Here is a 22,572-nt window from a genome sequence, read left to right as displayed (position 1 = left end):
TGTTTCACTCGCACCCGTCCTCGCCGACAGGAGATACCTGTCGTAGAGGGCAGTACACTACTTATAAATGACAATGTACAATGTATTGTAGTAGAACTTCGATAACTGGATGGTGCATCGGTCTTCCCTTGCTCACATACCGTGAGAAGTATTGCTTCACTTATTCCAATAATGGGAGACTATCGCACACCATTATGTCATGACACGCACACACGATGATTATAAGTAGAATTCCAGATATCCTATTGGTGATGTGTGATGAAGTTATACACTGCCTTCTCCAGGTTCGTCATTCGCTCCGTCAGCTGATCCAGCTTTCTCCGGTTCTCGTTGTCATAGCGACTCTGCTCTTCCGACCGCGTTGCAAAGGCATCCACCCTAATTTCAGAACAAATCACAGACTTCTCTAATAGATGACACGAGATTCAAAATCACCACGGGAAAAAATAACGGCAACAAAGAATACGACAATGATGATTATAATGATGATGATGATGATGGTAATAATAATAATAATAATAATAATAATAATAATGATAATAATAATAATAATAATAATAATAACAATAATGATGATAATAATAATAATTATTATAATAATGACAAAAATAATAATAATGATAATAATAGTAATGATAATAATGAATAATTATTTCAAAAGAAAATAATTGAAGTACGTCCTTTCATACCGATGATGATTATAGGAAGGAGAAAATGATCTATGATAATGACAGCACAGTACTTTCCAAAGAAACGAGAGTCGTCTCGATAAGACATTCGTGGTTCAATTCCCCTGGTGGCGGCCGTTATGCCCCTAGGCAATGAACTTGATCCTCTTTGCCTAGTCTTTCTAGGGACGTTGGTCTCGTAGTGAGAGCTACAAGCACTCATTACAACAACAACAACAAATTGTACAAGCATACAGTGTTTCCATAGAAACGACCACAACGAAAAACCAAAAACAAATAACAGCAAATCATAACACAATGATGCAGTTTACCGTTCACTGATTTGTTCAATGGTTCCACTGATGGACTGTTGGTCCGTCAAGTTTTCCTCTCTCAAGTGATTCTCTACGATGTCTTCCATAAAGTTATACAGCAGCTGTAGAGTGTGATCGTCAAGCTGTATTTCTGTGGGGGAGGGGCGCACACAAACGTACACACAAACACAGACAGACACACATACAGACAGACACAAACAGAAAAGGGGGAAGAGAGAAAGAGGGGAGAATGGAGGCAAGCTCGATGAGAGGAGGAGCGGTTTCATAAACACGCTTATTGCAATCAAACGTGATCTGGTGATAACGAAAACTAACAAACACTTTTAATCCAAATGAAGATTACTTTGCTTCAAAATTGACCGAGTTCATGTTACTCAAGGCTTTAAATTAAAAATTTTCAATGATACTTCTTCATTATGCACTATGAGAAATACTATTGATTGTTGCCAAAGTACATGAACCTATACAGTATTTATTTTGTGTCAATCCATTAATTTACTATCGCTTTCTTATCAAATTTAAGTGGAGATTGAATGGTACTGAGTAATAAACAGTTTTATCACGCTGTATCTCGATGGTTTCTATCGAACTGTATAAATTTCACACGATAAATGAAGAGTATTTTGGATGTAGGAGAAAGACTGACCAACAAAAATGGACTGAGAGCCGTCATTGGCAATCTAAGTGTGTTTCTGCTCCAACTCGACGAAGTAAGCATAATATTCATTATGAGCTCGAACATCAGGAAGATTTCTATAACTTACTCATATCTGAAACAGGCTTGGTCCTTCGATGACGATAACATGACGTCATTACTTTTTTGACCACGAGGTAGACGTGGACGATGAGGATGAAGGGCGGGGGCAAGAAGGGGCGTTCGCTGAATTCCATGATCAGACGATATCGCTGGAACTTCCAGATCTCGTTTGCATTCTCTTGAACCCGTTGGAAGGTGTTGCTATGGGATACAAAACCAGCGGATGGAATCAATGCAATTTTTGATATTCTTGGAAAAGTTTACCTGCTCAAGACTGCTTTCCTCATCTCATGATTCGTAGTATAGTGATTATCATCTGACGAAGACATACACTTGTATCCATCAGTTCACCAATGAGAATGCGTTTTAAAACAACATGTCAGTTGACAAACGAATTAATAGTGCTTACAGACATCACAAAAAATGTCGTTCACAATTGCATGGCAAATTTCTCCTTAATTGCATCCAACCATGACCCTGTGTTGATTATGTAAGTGAGGGATGCTCATTTATGCGCGATGTTCCTCCTTTTATGTCAGCTTGGTTGAATATTTTCTGGGTTTTTTTTTTTGTTTTTTTTTTTTGCTGCGTTTGAGCGTGTCTTGAACGTGAATATGCAAATGAGTGAGCTGACCATCTCATAACCTCATAATTTTCCATTGATCGTGTACAAAAAAATGACGAAAATTCAATGTTTCTTTCATTGAAGTCTCAAACATGGTGTTATTCCTGGTTGAATAACTTCAGAATAGTAATCTAGTAGATATATTAGGATTTGAGCCTCGGGCGTAATTGCGTTTGAATGAAAAACTGGAAATTCCAAAATCTTATGTACAAACTATAATATGGCAAGTTGTGAGGGTATGACATGCTCACTTTTCCATTTGCATTTTTTCATATTGACCATTCAAGAACTGTTTTCTGAAAAATTAGCGAAACTTCAAAATATCATAACTTCCTTGTTTTTAACCCGATTTCGATCAAAATTTTGCTGTTGAAGTCGAAACATTTTACTCTTTCTTATCAGACTAACTTATATTTGGACTGGATTTTCCCCTTTAGCAATGAAGTAGCAACGTCTTTCTCGGCCACTGCGGGTACGTGTGTATTGTATCTGCTGTCTAGTATTCACATGATGTGCAAAGTCGTCTGCACACTACTAGTATGATTTTCCGCCTTTATCGAGTGATTAGCACACTATGGGTTTAAGCGCTTACTTGAAAATTGCGATGAGCATGTTGATGAGGAGGACGTTGGCGATGAGGAGGTAGATACCCATGATGAGTCGCTCCAGGACGATCCCCACGTGACAAGTTTCCAGTCCCTCACGGGGAAACAAGGAACAGTTGTGGATGAACGCTGGAGGAAGAAGGAGAAAAAACAGAGGACATGGATGGTGGAGCGACTGCAAGATATGTTTGCATTAAGATAGTGAGACGAATTGAATGAAAGAAGAGCAAGGAGAGAAGAGATGGAAGAGAGAGGAAAGATGGAATAAGAGTTATAATAGGCTGAAAGAGGAAGAAGTTTATTAAGAAATGAAAAGAAAACAAAAACCGAGAAAAGAGGAGGAAATTATGAATATACGCCAACAACACATCAAAAACACGAAAACATAATGTGATGATAATGATGATGATGATGATGATGATGATGATGATGATGATGATGATGATGATGATGATGATGATGGTGATGATGATATCCACAGCATTTTGTATAGCGCCTTATATCTATTGTAGAAACATTCAAAGGCGCAGACTCTTCCAAGAGAGTTAGCAATTGAATGCCTGGTGAAATATGTGAGTCCTGAGTGAGGCTTGGAAGTGATCCAGTTTGTCAATTTCACGGAGAAAAGATGGGAGTGAGTTCCATACAGGTGGGGAGCGATAGAGGACATGTGAACATGATTTCATGTTTAATGCATATTTGCATTACGTAGCATTACGTTTTGAAACGTAGTTGGTTAAAGAAAATGTGATGTGGGTGTCAGTGTGAAGCAGAAATTTTATGAAAGTATCCATCAAGCCATACTAACAGTTAACCGAGTATGAAAGTAAAACCTTGTGTTAACATACACCAGCAAGTGTAGACTATACGTCTGTTCGATACCATAAAGATGTCTCAAGTCAAACCTCTTGCCTCCAATATTCAACAGAATATTTCGGTCAAATACAGAGATTCACTCTTATCCAACTAGACAATCCACAAATTTACATTTATTTAACCCCCAAACCGCACTCGTGCATCGTTCTATCAGACGCTCCGGCCCTGACACTTGGAATTCCCTTCCCATCGAAATAAAAAATATGACCACTATGTATTCATTTAAGAAGGCTGTAAAACTTCACCTCCTTCAGCAGTATTCCCCAGGATAACATTCTGATTCCGTTATGGTATTATAATCAAATCTATAATTATGAATATGTACGTGGTACATGATGCATGTATTCGTGCATACATATATCGATTTATTTATCTATCCATATTATGAATATGAATATATATGTATGTATAGGATGGGTACATCATGTATATTGTATGAGCATGTATATGTATGTGTACGATGTGCCTTACCATTACTGCGTACATAAAATAAGAACGATATATTTCATTCCATATCAGATAACAATATGTATAGGATACTTTGTATTCACACATTATTATTTTCATAGTGCATATTCGGTCATTACTCCGGCAAAGGCAACTGAACGTCTTAACTTTAATATCATTATCATATTGTATTTATCATCATTACTATTATTGTAAAGTAGTTGGAGTGGTACACATACACTCTGTAACTTTCCCTTTTCCCCCTACCCGTCCCTATTTTCTCTTTCTCTATTCCCTATTCTATTCAGAGTAGGTAAACATATAGTCTCCATATACCGTCAAGCTTCGGCTTATTTTGGAGACCCTTCTGTTTAAGTTCCATAAGCTGTTTGTATTTAAATGTCTTGTGTAATTGTACTAAAAACTATATATCGATATACTGTTTGTCATAAATGATATGTACATAATCATATCTGATGTAACGGAATCAAGCAGAAATAAATCAAATTAAAAAAAAAATTAAAATAAAATCAAATGTTTAACTAATGAGAGCGCTACTACTTTTAACTCCGGGGAGGGTGGGGGGGGGGGGGGGGGATGGCACACAGGCCGGTGGCTTACGATCACTCTCGTCAATGAAAAGTTCGCCGTAGATCTGCCAGTACGGTGTGTACACGACATCGCGAAGCACATTCCAGTCCCACTCCTTCATCGGGCTCATCAACGCCCTGCTGGCCACACCGTAGCTGATGAGGAAGACGAACAGGATGACGATGAACTTGGCAGTGTCGTTCATCTACAGAAGAAGTAACGGAATAGCAATAATTTTTCAGTAATTGTCGCCATTTTCAAAACTTCAGGACGTATATTTCGTTTACTTACCTTTTCAATTAAAAATTTGCACTCTGTGTTAGTAAAGAAACAAACACAACTGAAAGTGATGTTTAATTTGTAGAGTTCATATCACTTCGCATTGATTTGAGGGTATTGATGGTTGAAACACATAGTTTGCAATAGCATAATTAATGATTTGTGTGAAAATTATAACATAGTGAATGAGTACATAAAAACGTGATTTTCTTGCTGGGAAAAAAAGCGGTTTGATCACTAAATTATTAGAATGAATGTTTAGATTATAGATTACTTTCAATGTTAAAGGGGATGGCTAGTAACTGATCAGTGGGAATCAGTGGGAATTCTGGAGGATGATTGTTCCAATCCTTGTGGGATTCATTTAAGAGTACATTATATATCTATTGTTGTGTGAAAATTATTTGCTTCAAAATGGTCTCATATTCAAATAATGTGCAGTTTAATGTTTCCAGGTTAGCGTGCCTGGTCAGTGACGGGGCATTAATCTGCAGATTACTTGAACATGAGACCGTTCTGAAGCAAATAATTTTCACACAACAGTAGATATATAATGTACTCTTAAATGAATCCCACAAGGATTGGAACAATCATCCCCCAGCATTCCCACTGATTCCCACTGATCGGTTACTAGCCATCCCCTTTAAAGGTGAGGCTTCTTTCATAAACAATCATGCGGACATTCCCGGTTTAGCGCCCCCATCGTTCAATCTAAGTATTGTCTGTCTTTAGTAAAGAGCATGGAGAAGGATTACAATAATCAATAACTCTGAAAAAAGTCATAAAATTGAAAGGGTCGATCTCACCATTCTGCCGATCATATTGACGTAGGGTCCCATCAGTTTGTTGACGCTGAGGATGTCGAGGATACGGACGTACCAGACCATGATGTCGAGCGTGTAGAAGACGCGGCCGAGGTCGAGGTTTCTTTCCCACAGACGGAGGACAAAACCTGGAAGAGAATTTTAACGAAATTCAATCATGCGCACAGCCCCGCCTCCCGGTGGGTTAACGCCTTCAGCTTAATCTACTGTTACTTCTTAATAAGCCACTTCGGAGTTCCACTTTGCGCATGAGCAGAAAAGGTAATTCGAATCAATAGGCATGTTGGTTTTTAAATTCACTGGGATAAGCATCTGTGATGTAATAATTATTCATGTAATACTTATAAATGCTGCTTGCCAGCACATCCACCTGACAGTAAAAATGGTATTTGGTAAGATCAATAGAACTCAATTGCTAATACATTTAACGCAATATAATGACTTGGATGCTTTCCCAAGTGTTAATTGATGGATCATTTTAGTCATCTGGTCTACCCTAGTTCATACCTTGTTTGAACAGGATTCACGAATCCCATAAATTGTTATTTAAAACTTATGTACAATGTCGCTCTGAAAACGAGTGAAGTGCCCGTAACCGACTGAGAAAAAGAATGGTCGTTCATACCAATATGCCCATGATCTAACTCCGAACTGGCTTTTTCATCAACCTATACAATAAATAGTACTTTTTGACGCATAATCGTACTATTGTGTCAAGACAGGAGTAGGGAATGTACGTACTGACTCGGGATGCGCTTGATGCCTTATATAGGATTCTCCCCGGCTTGTTAGATTTGTTTTTATGTGTGCTATCAAGTGGATCACTAATCAATGACTTTGTCCATGTATAATTTAGAGATATGGACTGAGTCAACGCTGTGTGGTAAAGGGCATCTTACCGATTGTGAAAGTGATGATACCCACAAGATCCCAAAGGTTCCACCTGTCAGAAGCCCACATCCTGCACTGCTGACGGAACGTGAGGATTTCACTGTCTCCTTGCATCACCAGCTATGAATGAGCATAATAAACAGCATTACAACCTTCACTCAACACAAAACACAACATACAAGGTTATAGGCTAGTGTTTTTTCATAATCTTCTTAAACTTTTCACTTTTTAAAAGACAATCACCTGAAAAAAAAGAGAAATGAATCATTCATGAAATGATGTATGTGAGCCTTCTTTGTCAAAGCATAAAAGGAAGGAAGAAAAGGGAAATTTTATTTGTATTGAATAGAATGTATCGTCATGAAACGTTAGGTCACTTAGCTCGATATAGTAAGCCCTTCAGGTTCTCAGCCCGATATGATGATTCCTTTCGACTTATGTTTAGTTTATGTCTCTGTCACGTGAAGTCTTCTTGGAAGTAATGTTACACTAGGTGTGGGCTAATGTCTAAAAAAAAAAAATAAGTTAAACTTTGGACCTTTACCGGTGTCACACTGGGAGCATCTCTACGGGTGCCAATTTGCACCTTTCAGGTCAGAAAGATTGCTCACTGGTCTGAAAGATGCAAAGATGCACCCATAAATGTGCAAAGTTGAACCTATTTTTCTTAAAAGTGTGAAGGGCTATCTTCTCATATGGGTCGTATATTCTTTCATTATGATATACATAAGGAACTTTAAAGAATTAAGTAATTTGAAAAAGACTGGTGGATTCTTTTCACTGTATCCTAGGCCAGGTCCTCGCCCAACCCTCGGGATTTTCGCATAAAATGAAAAGCGCTCTCACGAGGCCGATGATAATATTTACTTGTCTTATTTCCTCCGTGGCGAGACTGAAGACGGTCACGACAACGAACCACTCGACGTAGGGGACCTCAGGCTTGAGCTCCATCAGGACCACGTAGGTGAAGGCGATCAGGAACAGGAAGTAAAACATCTGGCGACGGGAAGATAAGGGCAATGAGGTTGAGGTGTAATGACGAAACTCTGCAGAAGCGATTGGTTCTTCGAGAGCTTCGTAGATCTCAAAGCTTATTTCGCTTATACAAGTACTTGCCTTAATGAAACAGCTTACTAAAGCTACTTTGCAGATTGTCAGGCTAAACTCAAATCAATTAATGTTAGCGGCAAAAGATGCGTTTACTGCACAATACAAGAATATTACAAATGATAAAGATAACTGTCTCAATTGTTGATTAAACGTTATTTTGTTAATTCATCGAATTAAGTCCAACATTGTGTATGTCTGACTGTTTTAGAAATGATCTCACAGCATTGATCCAGAACTTGACGATGGGTGCCGTGAAGATGATGCGAACTTTCTCCGGGTATGATTCTTCCCTGTCATCGGTCGAGAGGTGGAAGGGGCTCCTCCTTCTGTTTCTTGAAACCCCGCTGCCGCCGCCTCCTCCTTTGTCTTCGGACCCCAGCGAGAAGCGGATGATGTTTCGTCCAGGCTCGTAAAGCTGTTTCCATGGCAACGCAGAAGAGATGATAAGATACATTATGAGAGTAGAGACGAAGGTTGGAGTAGGGAAAAGTAGCAGAAGTAGTAGTAGGCCTGGAAGTAGTAGTCTTAGTAGGTGTAATAGAAGTAGTCGTAGTAGTCGCATTAGTTGTATTAGTAGTAGAAGTAGTAGTAGTAGTAGTATATTATGTAGTAGTACTACTAGTAGTAGTATATTATGTAGTAGTAGTAGTAGTAGTAGTATATTATGTAGTAGCAGTAGTAGTAGTAGTAGTAGTAGTAGTATATGTAGTAGTAGTAGTAGTAGTAGTAGGCCTAGTAGTAGTAGTAGTAGTAGTAGTAGTAGTAGTAGTAGTAGTATATATAGTAGTAACATTATCGTCATCGTCATTCATCATCGTCGTCATTCCAAAAATTTTGATGATGATTCTTTGATGCTTACCACCTTGGGCGATGTAGGCTCGGAGAGGTCTGCTGTGCTGTACTGTCGGGTGTTTCTTCTCGACGTCACTCGGTATTCGTGGCCGACATCATCGTCCACATCATCATTGGTGCAGAGCAGCCACTGGAAGAAGGCCTGCAAACCACCAGCCACGTGATTACGAGCATGATAACAGTAATGATAATATTAGTGTCGAAAATAATGATAATGATAATAATGATGATAATAACAATGATAATCATAATAATCATAATACTAACAGTTATAACAATCGTCTTCATCATCATCATCATCATGCTGTAGTCTTACGTAAAACTGTACTTTCGTTTAGTTCCTTTCACTACCCTTGTCTGTTTGTAATTTAGTTTTGTTTTGTTTTAACAACTATTGGCAACATTGTCTTTCTATTTTGTTTTGACATGAGAAACGGATAATGCAAATAAAGAAACTAACATTGTCGACAATATATCTCTTACATCGTAAATTATGATCTAAAAATGTCGACGTAATTTGATTAAGAGAGCCATTTGCATTATTGGCAAAGATAAAAGCACTTATGAATGGAAATGATCCAGAACAAGATTGAATTTTACCCACGGTAACACTATGATAATAGTTGTGATTTTTCCACGCTCTGGCTAAACCTGCTCACAAGGATGATGACAAACTTCATTCTATAAATCGAGTATAGGTGTCATGCTTATCAAACTTTTTTATAGTCATAAGGAATACACATTTCAGTTGGTATTAATCTGACCTTTAACCCAGGGATGGCCTTCAGTTGACCATACCAGTGGTCATTCAAGAGCAGTTGGATAGAAGGGTGAGCGATGAAGCGGGAATGCTTGAAGTTAGCCGCCAGCGACAGGCATGTCATTCGACTCCAATTCCCAAGCTCTGCACACAGCAGTAGTCGGGTGTACTTGGCATCCTCTTCAAAACACTGGGTGAGGAGACTAACCGCCAACTGTTCATACAACCTTTGGGAGATGAGTCAAAAATAATAATGATTACGCATTAAAAAAGTATCAAGCAAAATAACAAAATTCCCATATCTTCCTAAATAGGCCTACTCAAATTTTGATTGAACTGAATAACGGGAGAGGGAGAGAGAGAGGGAGAGAGAGGAAGGGGGGCGGGGGCGGGGGGAAGAGACATGGAGAGGTGAAAAAGCAGATGCACCAAAAGAGCGGGAAAACTCTAAACTCAGGATTAACAAAGCCTATTAAGTTCGATTACCACCCATGAGCAGCGTGAATAATCTGAATAACATGCAATAATAGGTATCCAGCATCGCTCAGTTCAACTGGCAGGCAAGGCAGTATTAATTAACACTGACCTGCAATTTTAGTCACTGATGCATTATTTTGTTCTTCCACGTTGTAAGGCAGCACATGGTTGTATAGTTAGTTAATGATGGCCTAAAACTACACATAGTCATGATTCTCTGTATAATAACTTATTAACGTACTAGCGACTGTATTCTTTCATAAAGAGTTGCGATTGATCTTACGCTCGATTTATTGAGCGTAACTCATTGAAAAGAGCGTAAGGTCAATATTGAGCGTATGTCCTATTTCATAAAGACACTTAGGGTCTACGCTTGATTTTAAGAAAAATCAAGCGTAATTTTCAGTAGATTGAGCGTTATTTGCGATAAATCGCAAAGTTTGTTTATGAAACGCAATTTGCGATTCATTGCAATTTACTCTCAACCTTTATGAAATAGCAGCGAGATGGATGAATTCAAACCTTGACTGCTCGGTGAGTCTGTCGGCGGCGTCGGTGTTATACTTGGATCGCGCCAGTCTCGCCAGGGAGTAGAAGAGTCTGAAGCCGATCAGAGCTTTTGGGAGAGATTCTCTGCCCAGCTGCCACATCAGGTAAGCCATGTTGTACTTTTTGGTCAACACCGACCAGAGGAAGAGGTCGTTGTAAGGGAAGAGGTTGTCATCGTGAAGATAAGCAGTCTCAGGTTCACCCTGAAGGACAGAAAAAGTGGCATTCCAGACGAATAATTTCACATCACGTAGTTCGTAAATCGTTAGTGCCATGTATAGATTTGTGGAACGCATTGTGGTCCTTTAGCAGATATTCAAATACTTTGAAATAAGCCCAAAGCATAATTGAGGATGATGATGACGACGATGATGATGATGATGGTGATGATGATGATGATAATAACGACGATGAAACAGCATTTATATAGCGCCATTTATCGGTAGAAACATTCAAAGGCCCTCGGCTCCCACAATGTGTCACACATCATTCACAAATTTGCTGGAAAAGATAGGTCTTCAGTTCAGATTGGAAAGTATTGAAACTGTTACAAAAAGCGGAACTGAGCGAAGATGATGACTGAGGAGGCTCACGTATTCCAGTAATGTAGTAATGTAATTCCATTACAGTACCACTTGCTTAACAACTTCACAAGCATGGTAAACCGGTGCCGGACTATATGCATGCTTTCTTAATTCTTTCATTGTTAGTGATTGTGCTTTCTTGAGCATCCAATCATGCATATTCATGTGAAGCTGCTATGTCGTCATCGGTGTTCATTTGATTTAATTATTGTGAATGATTTTGAAACATTCCTATTCCTCATCCCAGTCTCTATGAATTCTGAAGCTCTGCATTCAGTTTGACCAATTTACGGATGTTCAAAATTCAAAAGACTGAAAGTTATCCGGAAGTCTCCGTTAAGATCATTCACAAAGAGGATGGCATTGTATAAAACGAGCTGTACGGTTATGACGGTAGCGGCTGGAGCTAAGATGAAAAGCTGTTGATACAGAAAAGGCATAATGTCTATTAACTCTCCTTCTTCCTTTCTTTTCTTCTTCATCATCTTCGTCGACATCATCATAATTACATTCTTTCTCTATCCTTGTCCCTTCTCTCTCTCCCTCTGTCTCTCCATCTTTCACTCTCTTTCTCTCTCTACCTATTATATTCAAAGATGTAACTATTATATATCTATCTATCTATCTATCTATCTATCCATTTATCCATCTTTGTATCTGTGTGTGTGCATATGGGTGTGTTTGTTTGCGTCTGTTTCTGTGACTATGTGCTGTATAAACATGTAATTATTATGATGATGATGATGATTATGATGATGATAATAATAATAATAATAATACACTATATCAGATTTGGGTTTTTTTTTCTCTGCCAGTTGTTATCTTAACGATTTTGTACTCGTAACACTACTTCATATTTTTTTTTGTCTCAGTCATTCTTTCCATTCAAGCGACCGATACATTATTATCTCCGCTTCCCTCTCAAACACAACTTTCAGTTCAACGTCGATTCAACCGTGTAAATGCATGTCTTTTTCTTATCTTTGCCCGTGGTTTAAGAGACGCCATCTAATCAGTAACAAGGATGGAACATTTAGTTATATCCCTCCCCTCGCCCCATAGTCCCTTTCATGAACAATCCAAGTAGGTCCTACATTTAGCAGAAAGTACATCACATGAGTCACACATCCTGCGCCATCTATTCTGTATAACTGACCCCAGAAGAATGACCTTTAACCATTCTTTTCAGTTAAAGGCGAAGACTCAGTGAATGCAAACAGCGGATGAAGTAATATGAGCTCCTTTGCAGCGATAAAACTGAGCGGAAATTCGGGTCTTCCTTGCAAAGTGTGTACAAACATTCAGTGCTATGTGACCTCGGCCAACACTTCTTATTTCTTTAATCATTGAAGCAGTAAAGCAATCATAACGGTTCTTTGGTATGACTAATCAGCATTATCTCACGTTCCTCACACGTGAAATAATTAGCAATGAGTTAAGTGATTCCATCACACAGGCAGGCGACAGTATCTTGTAGTCGTCCTTGATGAAACAGTAAGTCATGCATTCTTTGTCTTCAGTACGGACAGACGGTGTTTTGGACGGGTCGAAAAGACTTATTGGTCATGGGTCAAGTTCCTTAATGATGTAAGATTTCTTCGTCAACAGGACATCTGCCTTAATTATATCGATATTTGCCCATTTGGGTCAATCGTTGTAATCCAATTTCCTGCGTGCTGGTCAGTGAAAGTTCAGGATCCCTAATGTGCCGACAACGGTGTCGCGTATGCGAATTAGTCACTGCCAATGATTGTGCTCTTGATAAGTGTGCATGAATTAAGAACGCTTTGCATTGATGACGACATGACTAGAAAAGAAAAACTTGCACAGGAAGAGATGATAATGACGAACAAAAGAATAAATAGTGGTGTAGACGGAGGAAAAATAGAAAAGCAAAGACAAACGAGAAAGGAAAAGAGTGGAGAATACCTCTTCGCAAAACTTCACATTTTGTATTTGGCACTTGAAATATCATCACCATCATCATTATTATAGTTTACCACGTGTCTTCATTAGTATTTATGCACAAGAATATAAAACCGAATGAAGTGTACATATTCAGGCCTTTTCTCCCATCCTCCTAAACAAAATTCATTTAGATGCTTCTACCCTGCCCTGACCCCCCCCCCCCCCCATATAGGTAAAGTTTCTTGACTGCCACGTGTTCATGCAACCACTTTATAGTGGCAGTCCTTCTTCTCGTGCGACATAATTTCATATCATATTTGCAAATTTAGTAATGCAATATGAATTTGGTTAATGAAACTAATGTACACATTCATTTTTATCAATTACATTGTTGGTATGTAGATGTTTTCTGTGATATTGCCGAAAAGAAAATTGATCTATGTATGAACTTATGTTGAAGAAAATCAAATCAAACAAACAAACGAATACTTTATCGCTTTCATTCCTGCATAAGAGGAGTTTGGTGTCAGCTTTACGATTTCATGGCAAATTATACAATTCAGATAATTATCATCGTGCTATTACCCATGGTAATATCATTCATTTGTCCTACTTATTGGTCCTTTGTTTAATATTAACACCAACAAAAGATCAGCTAAAACAACTACAACAAAAAGCCGTTTTAATCGGTGAAACTCTCTACCAATCCCACTTCGGAATTGCAGCAACCTCAATACCTTCAAATCCGAACTGAAGAAACATTTTTTTTTTTCCAGCGACTTTGTGAATGATGTGTGACACATCGTGGGAGCCGGGTTCCTTTGAATGTCTCTTCAAATAGATGGCGCTATATAAATGCAGCTTCATTATAATCATCATCATCATCATCATCATCATAATCAAGGCGCCTCTTCCAAAGAATTATTGGTTATGAATTGGTTACACGATATCAAGTGATAGAGAGAAGAGATATCATGGTGGGAGATGATGTTGATTACCTGTAATTTTTGGTGTACAGTCAACTGTTGTGTGATCGAGAATATTCGTAATTTTCTTAGTTTATTTCATATTCTATGGGAGAATTGAAAAGCGTAAATCCTAAAAAAAAAAAAAAAACAGTTGAGAAAAGTACATATGGATAGACATTATCATCTACAAAAGCACTGAAGCATACCTCACAACATGGATTTCTCGTGATAGTTACACAGGATGAGGTGGAGTGGTTGCTGTACTTAGTATAGTTGGATTCGAAGCCCTTCCCGAGCAGATGCTCGATGATGCGACCAACGTCGTTGAGAGTTATCTTCGCCTCACTCTTCTGCAGAAAAAATTACAAACGAGATTCATCGTGTGTATTTTGTCACGTGTATGTATATATATATATATATATATATATATATATATATATATATATATATATATATATATATATATATATACAGCATGTCCCGGAAAAAACGAAACCGGGTTTCCATGCAACTTTTTACCATCGGAATCATACATTTTCTTTACGAGCTATACATCAATGGAAAGATAAACTCTTCTTCTTTCATTTGATGTACAACTTAATGTTCATTGTTTATACATGACTGAGTTAGAACAATGAAAAGTGATGCTACTAAATTTTCATTTGCACGCGCAAATGGTGACTTTAAGTGAATTTTTCAGACTTTTAGCGTTACGTTTTCGAAAAATAAAGTTCCTAACCCAAATATGCATATTTTTTCTTTCATATGAGACCTTACGCGTCAAATATGAATACCGCATTCTTGAGACAAGTTTGTATGAAAGCATGCTTCATTTCTACCAATTCTACGGATAATCGAACAAAACAAGCATTCAGCTCTCCCAACTTAGCATTAGACAACGGGCTCATCTGCACCATTGAATTTACACAAAACAACCGCAGTGCTACAGTGAATGTTGTTGGGGGGGGGGAGGAGAGTATTTACAGAGGATGCTGTATGAGACGGACAGCCCTTTGTTGTCATTTATCTAGAATAAGCTATGAGACATAACCAATAATTGAGGACTAACATCGTGAGTATTCTCAGGTTGCACGTAGTCCAATGGCTACGGGAAATCGAACAACAATGATACACATTTTCATGATTTTATACCTTAAACTTATTTCACTGTTTTCATTCCTCTCTACATTTCCCTCACGGATGCTTAGTCCTTCATCACTGACACTCAGTGACAGGGTTTTGAAGTTTTTGAAGGGGGAGGGGAAGAAGAAAGAGAATGTTTTTCGCTTCATTTATCACTGAACTTGCGCTTCTAACATTTCAAAGGTACAAGTGTAGGGCAAAAAGTCGTCTTCTGTTTTGTTCTGTTTTGTGTGTGTGTGTGTGGGGGGGGGGGGGGGGCTCGGAAGGCTTTTTCAGTTACTTTCATCCCCCTTCACATTCCGCTGATGAATACCTTTGCTCTGTGGTTGGCTCATGTGCTAATTTATGACCCTACTCCGAACCGTCTGTAACATTCCCTTTTAACCCCTCTCTTCATGTTTGTGTAAATTCATTGAAGCATGAAGGCCATTGTTATCTGCCAAGTCGGACAGGCGTCGGGAAAGCTAACTGACTCCTTGATTACTATCCATCTTTCTGAGTAAAGATGGACACATATTTTCAAATTAAGTTTTTTCGAGTAGACGTAGATCATTTCTTACGCATGAGATATCATTTGAAAGGAAAAAGAATTGATATTAGGGCCATGATTTCATTTTTTACAAAGGATTGCCGAAAAAACCTTAAAAACTCATCCAAAGTCGCCATTTGTTCGTGCAAAATGAAAATTTAGTAGCATTACTTTCTATTGTTCTAACTCAGCCATGCATGAATTATGAACAATGAGTTGTGCATCAAATGAAAGAAGACAGGTAAATCCTTCCATTCATGCATATCTGATAAAATGAATTTACATGATTAAGATCACAAAAAATTGCAATGAAACTCGGTTTCGTTTTTTTCTGGGACACGTTGTATATATATATACAAATATATATATATATATATATTTATACAACTTTGAGCAAAGAAAATGAGTTTCCATGGGGATCCAGATGGAAAACCATTTTCGTTGCTCAAAGTTTTCACTATTATTCGTTTCTGGTCAGTTCTCCCTTTGTTTGTTTTCATTGTACAATGTATATGTATATGTACATATGCATTTGTATATGAGTATTCATATACATGTATATATCATATGTATTATGTATATGTATATGTCACGTATATGTATATGCATGTGCATATGCATAGTATATGTATACGTATAAGTATATGTATATGTATATGTATATGTATATGTATATGTATGTCCACGCATGCGTAGTGCGTATACGTATGCGTATATGTTTTTATGTATAATTATGTATATGTATATGTATATGTATGTTCATACACGAGTATACACATGAGTTACCTCACAGCGTCTCGATCTGCGAGAGTGACCGTTGTTGATGTTGGCGTGACGAGAAAGCAGAGCAAGGCCTGGGAAGGGGTCCACTTCCTGAAATGTTTAAAAGTAGACAACTCAGACACATTCCCTGTTTTGCGTGTCAGTTAGTATGACTGAAAATAGAAACAGTACCAATAAGAACGATGGCTGTTGGTGTTATTTGCCGTTCCTACTTTTTGGTCAATGATGGTATTCAAGCTTTGAGTGTTAGGTCATAATAATCCATAATTCAGTAAGGTTTCCTCAAGAGGCCATGAGGAAAAAGGGACTGTGCGTAAATTACAGCGAAGATTCGAACCTAAGACATTGAGATTGACTGCCCTGGGTTTGATCATCTATAAGTCACAGTGTCAGCTTCTCAATATCAAACGTAGATTGTCGAGGATTTTGTGTTTCGTGAAGTTTATTCCTGAAAAGGAACTAAGCCTGTAACGCTGGTACTGTGTAGCTAACCTGACACATAAACATACATGTATATACACAAACACATGCACACACATACACACACGCAAACATGCTCACGTTCATATCATGGAGCTATCAGTAGAATACCTCAAAATAGAGACCACTTACAACTATTAAAAATTCGACAAATCGATATGCAAGGTCATTGGATCTAGAGGGTTTAAACTATGACGATTGTAAGAGTAAACAAAGGAAAATAAAATCAGATAAGATATGATTACAAGTATGTGTAACTGGCTGACGTACTTACCAGTGTGTTGTACAATGACACCAGACGTTCTCTGGTGAGAAATTTCTGCATGTATAACCCTCTCTCTAGGAGAAGCTTAACGAAGCCAACTCGGTCCATCTTCAAGGCGATGTACATAGCTTCCTCGAGGGCCGATTCCTTAAAATCAATCAAAGAGAGTCTTAGGGTTTGTTTGTTTGTTTGTTTGTTTGTTTTGAGCGATTCTCATTGATTTCTTCTCCTTTATAAGTGAAGACATATTGGCCCGAATTCACGAAGGTGGTACAATCTTTGTCCATGGTTTAAACCATGGACAAAGACCGAAGTTTTGTATTGGGCGCCAGGTGTTGCTTGGCCTATTTCGTCCACGAAATGCCTGATTTCGTAACGAAATAGGCCATGCAACACTTGGCGCCCCATACAAAACTTACGGTCTTTGTTCATGGTTTAAACCATGGACATAGATTGTACCACCTTCGTGAATTCGGGCCTTTGAGTGAGCTTCTCCTTTATGCGTTATACAATTTCCTAGTACCTAGATCCTAGTTCCTAGATCTATCAGTGATTCCCATGAGTATTCATTTCACCCTAGAGCCAGAAGACTATGGAATCGCCTACCGGGACCTGTAGTTAACCACTGCAGACCCAACATCATTCCGTGGAGCTGCTCTGCCTATTCTTAGAACAATGCAGCCTCCTGTTGGATCCGCCACGATGTAGTAGGATCCACGCTGTTTTTTACTTGCACCAGAGCACTAATACTCACATTTTACTTTATGATACGTGAGACTGTTAATGTACACACCAAATGGCACTTCCTTATGACACACAGCCTGAGTTTATCATCCCAGTAAAGTTTCGTATAAGAGCTGCCCCAAAGGATTACCGCATCAAGTAAAATGTATAATCACAGGACATCTTCTACAAAACCAGTTATGTAATGCGATGTATAGCATCAAACCAAAGAGGAAGAACATGAAGAATAGAAGAAGGAGGAAGAGGAGGATGGCATTTAAGATGAATAAGAGAAGAAAGATAACAAAAAATAGGAGATGATGATTAAGAAGAGAGAAATATTGATGTCCAAGTTTTTTTGAAATCATTGAATGCGCAACAAACGAACCAAAAGTGGACCTATACAGAACAAGGGAGGATCTTTTTCGGCAACAATACAAACATACTTACGCTTTTACAGGAAGGGCTGTGAGAAGTGTTAAAACATTCAGAAAAAGGCCTTATTTGTTGATGTCATCTCGAGGAAGAAAAATGAAACATCCAATAAAAGAATACCCTTTATTAGGCCTCAGCTGAACCATTCGTATAATAACGTCACTGATCAGTTATTGGTCATTACTTTGAATACATTATAGTCATAACGTTTGGTGATATAAAAGTATCTTATTTTCTCAAGGAGGTCAGGGGAAGCGCTGCAAGGACACACTAAAAGCTTCCATAAAATGCTGTAGCATCAACCCTGACACATGGGAAGCAACGGCACAAGACCTCTCAGCCTGGCCTACCTCCGGCATTTCCATGTCCACACTGCACCAGATATTTTGGGTGCACGTCACGAGACTGACACCAACGAGTCATACAGCCCACGAGGCATAGAGCTCACGAGTCATACAACCCATGAGTTATACAGCTCACGAGTCATACAGCCCATGAGTTCGACACTAATCTAACAAAGCCCACGGGACCAACAGATTAAGCCCCATGTTGTATCTGTCGAATTCGCGGGCTGTTTTTACCTATAGTGTGGAACTCATGGGCTGTATGAATCGTGAGCTGTATGACTCATGAACCTCTTTCCAATGTCGAACTCGTGGGCTGTATGACTCGTGGGTGTCGGTCTTGCTGGATGACCCGGATATTTTAGGGCGAGGATCGGACTGATTAGCCAATCTTCGCACTCACGGAATGTAGTGATACTAGAAGTTATTGTCGTCTTCGCCAGCGAAGGACGAACATCATCATCATCATCATTATTTTCAGCCGAACAAGAACTTTGCTATAAGAGTTCACCGACGTGTTCTTTGAATCTCTCTCATAATTGAAAGGATGTTAGAACAAGGAGGAGCCTCCATAATACGGTCAATGGACATCATCCAAACCTACCTCCCATCTCCTGACATTTTTGAAGATGTGTTCCTTAGCGAAGTCCACTCGGTTCCAGATGAGGGACAACTTGAGCTGGTCCGGGGCAGAGAGGTTGCTGGCTGTAATTAATAGAGAGCAAACGAATTAACGATTCAATGCGCTCAATCTTGGTACGTGTAAGCACATCATCATAAATATGGGCTGCATGTCTTATCATTTGTTTGAACATGCATTTTCTGTGTTCGCAAGGTTTCTGAGAAAGACTCTCCCCCTCTATTTACTCTCCTCTCTTTTACGACGAAACCAAAAATGGTAAGATTAATTCATGGCAATTATTGTGTCCTTATTGTTGGTCTGCTATGAGTATGTATGTTCCTAGATACTGTCAAGTGGATACATCTTGATTAGGGAGTAAAACGTGGATACATCTTGATTAGGGAGTAAAACTGCATTCTACAAGCTTGGCTTTTTAGCAGTCCCCTCCATTTCCGACCTTTTCTTTCTTATGATTCAGTCACATTTTGCCCATGTATTTTTTCGACTAGTATGTTTATTGAGTCATGTAAACAAATGACGTGTATCGAAATTTCATTTGGAAATGTAACAGTTACATTGTACTTAATTTGTTTATATGAAATTGTCATATTATATGTTTTGGCCGGAAATGAAATAAAAATGAAATGAAATGAAATGAGCGTGAGTACTGGTCTCAACAAGACGTAGATGGAGTATCGATAATTGTGATTTTTGTTATTTTAGATGTTTACCTTTCAGTAAAGCCGACAGGATGGCAGAGTCAATGTCGACGTTGTTCTCAGCCTCAACGCTGAAAATCGTAATCTGTGTCAAATTGGAAAAAGAATATAATAGACGGAGGAAAGGTGAAAATTATGTCAGTAATGGTATTCCCTATATGTTTACGGGACTTTTTTTTTGTTTGTTCATTATATCTTCTCTTATCAATGACTTGGTTGGTAGCCTTTTTAGCCGCCTTGGTTCAATCGATCGACATTTTGAACTTCGACAAGCGATTAGCCCTTAGCTCCTTTTCAAACCACAGACCAAGTTATCCTGTCAAGTTTTGCAAAATGAACATGTCAATGGTTAACTCTCTTCCTTTTCTTCATTCGAATTTGCTCCATGCCTGCGATTAGAGCTTTTCCATACAGACAAACGCACAAGGAATGTTTTTAAGATATTTCAACAAGAAACGCACGATTACATACATACACACACACACACACACACACACACACACACACACACACAACATAAACACATACAAGGACAAAGACAAACACACAAACGTCCCAACTCTGGTGCGCGAAAACCTAGTTCCTGAAGTAAGATTGTCACTCGTCTAGGTAAAATTGGAGTATTTCTGGGACCGTCGCTTCTTATTCTGTGTTTTCTTCTTTTTAAGGTAAGGGGGGGGGGGGGGGTTTACTAAAATCACAATGTCAGCTCTTCTTTATTGTGAGGTTACTGTCAAAAATTTCCAGGCTAGCTCTGTCAGGGCTTACCATGTTTCTCTGCCTCACGACTTCTAGAAGTTCCTGTAGAATCTTATTGCATATGTTCTTCTCCCTCGGGAACGTGTCGCATATCTTCTTTTTTAGCTGCTCTTGAGCCTCCGAAGACATTTGTCTGTAATGGATAGAATCAACAGCACGGATTTCTCATATATTTTGCTGTTTTTTTCCTCCGTCTGTTATAAGCAAAAATTGGCATCAGAGGCTGCACAAAAGCTTGAAAGACGCAATCTGCAGTTATCCTGACTATTGATATTATTTTTAGGCGGAGAAGTCTACAGCTATCTTTTTCTTAATTATGATTAGATTGTGACAAAATTCGATGGGATATGGTAATTAGTGAGTTATAGTGAGAAAATTAATTGATATTGTAGAAGCCTGTATGTAACCACCTGCAATAAGTGAAGGTAGATGCATTCACTTTATCCATAAACCTCAGATATTCGTGGAACAGTTTAATGTTTTTTCATCTGTTTATCTTCTCCTTTTTGCCATTGCTACTGTTCATTTAGACTTTTAATATATAATGCCATTATCATGACAGTTATTACTATGACATGCCGCGTATGTCTGACCCTGTTTTCGACGAGCTGTGCCTGTAGGCATACGCGATGAGATCGGCGGCGCGGCCGCTGCCTTCGGCGATGACAACCGGAATGGGCGGATCATGGGTGACGTTCTCGAGCACGACCCTGATAGTATTGAGACCTCCCTCAAGAGCGACGCATACGGCAGGAACCCCTCGATCACCTGATCGACAACAGGAGAAGAGAGAAGAAGGAGGTAAAAACAGTGACATTCATAGTGGCCAAGCATAAAGATGCTTTCTTTTTGTAGCAAGAAAAGGTATTGATAACTCAACCGATATGACTCATATGGTATTCATCCGCGATATTCGATCAAATCACCTCGCCTTGAGGGGCCAATTGGATTTTTTTAAATACACAATAAAAGGAGAGAGAGGGGAGGGGTGTGTAGAGGGTTGGGGGATAGAAGGTGAGAAAAGAGAGAAAACGATAAGAGCCAATAGGTTCATTCATTCATTCATTCATTCATTCATTCATTCATTCATTCATTCAATCAATCATTCATTCATTCCAATAGAAACATATGAATATCTTACAGAAATTGAATACATATATCACAACACAATACATAAAGAGAAATTTACAGAATATTTTTGATTATACGGAAATGTTGGAAATGGGGATTAATGCTAAAAAGCAGAGCTTGAAGGGCGCACCTCCCACACGTAATACAACAAATTATATTATGATTGATATACTAGATACTAAATGTTGCTATATACTAAATGTTTTCGAGTGCAGATTTTCTTCTTACTGGTGGCATCAATTTTCTTGCTCGAGATGAGTTTTTCAAGCTTCGATCTCAGCGAGATCTCGACGCCGTAGTGGCCAACGGATCCATCATCAACCAGGATGAAATGGGTGTGGTTTGGATCCAGTGACGCCCCCGATCCCCGATCCGAACTGGTCAAACGATAGTGTTTGATCCTTTGCTGTATAAATAAAGAGAAAAATCAGTAACTCTATGTACCCTCATCAAATTGATATTGACGTTGATAAAGATGTCTTGTTAACAATCTCATCCCTCGCAAACGTCTTGAACCAAATGTTTTGACCCCG

At 38.7% G+C, this 22,572-nt stretch overlaps 1 protein-coding gene across 1 annotated transcript in view; it reads right to left on the bottom strand.

Annotated features, from left to right (window-relative positions):
• Positions 1-242: 242 nt before the first annotated feature.
• The window catches only part of LOC139721271 (transient receptor potential cation channel subfamily M member 3-like), a 35,107-nt gene continuing 12,777 nt past the window's right edge, over positions 243-22,572 (bottom strand). The window contains exons 7-26 of the mRNA XM_071632592.1: positions 22,268-22,445; positions 21,502-21,676; positions 20,918-21,041; positions 20,162-20,234; positions 19,413-19,513; positions 17,316-17,453; positions 16,565-16,651; positions 14,313-14,456; positions 10,620-10,849; positions 9,625-9,847; positions 8,868-9,002; positions 8,229-8,423; positions 7,766-7,894; positions 6,907-7,018; positions 5,990-6,135; positions 4,935-5,109; positions 2,978-3,119; positions 1,768-1,961; positions 1,001-1,133; positions 243-378 (exon numbers count right to left, since the gene is read on the bottom strand). Coding sequence (XP_071488693.1) covers positions 243-378; positions 1,001-1,133; positions 1,768-1,961; positions 2,978-3,119; positions 4,935-5,109; positions 5,990-6,135; positions 6,907-7,018; positions 7,766-7,894; positions 8,229-8,423; positions 8,868-9,002; positions 9,625-9,847; positions 10,620-10,849; positions 14,313-14,456; positions 16,565-16,651; positions 17,316-17,453; positions 19,413-19,513; positions 20,162-20,234; positions 20,918-21,041; positions 21,502-21,676; positions 22,268-22,445 — 2,970 coding nt within the window. The remainder of the gene's footprint in view (positions 379-1,000; positions 1,134-1,767; positions 1,962-2,977; positions 3,120-4,934; positions 5,110-5,989; positions 6,136-6,906; positions 7,019-7,765; positions 7,895-8,228; positions 8,424-8,867; positions 9,003-9,624; positions 9,848-10,619; positions 10,850-14,312; positions 14,457-16,564; positions 16,652-17,315; positions 17,454-19,412; positions 19,514-20,161; positions 20,235-20,917; positions 21,042-21,501; positions 21,677-22,267; positions 22,446-22,572) is intronic.

This window comes from Diadema antillarum, unplaced genomic scaffold (genome assembly GCF_040938485.1).
Source record: "Diadema antillarum isolate AM-2024a unplaced genomic scaffold, OU_Dant_1.0 scf00000141, whole genome shotgun sequence".
NCBI classification, from domain to species: domain Eukaryota; kingdom Metazoa; phylum Echinodermata; class Echinoidea; order Diadematoida; family Diadematidae; genus Diadema; species Diadema antillarum.
The sequence above is the reverse complement of the archived record's forward strand: the minus strand, read 5'-3'. Positions and strand labels throughout refer to the sequence as shown.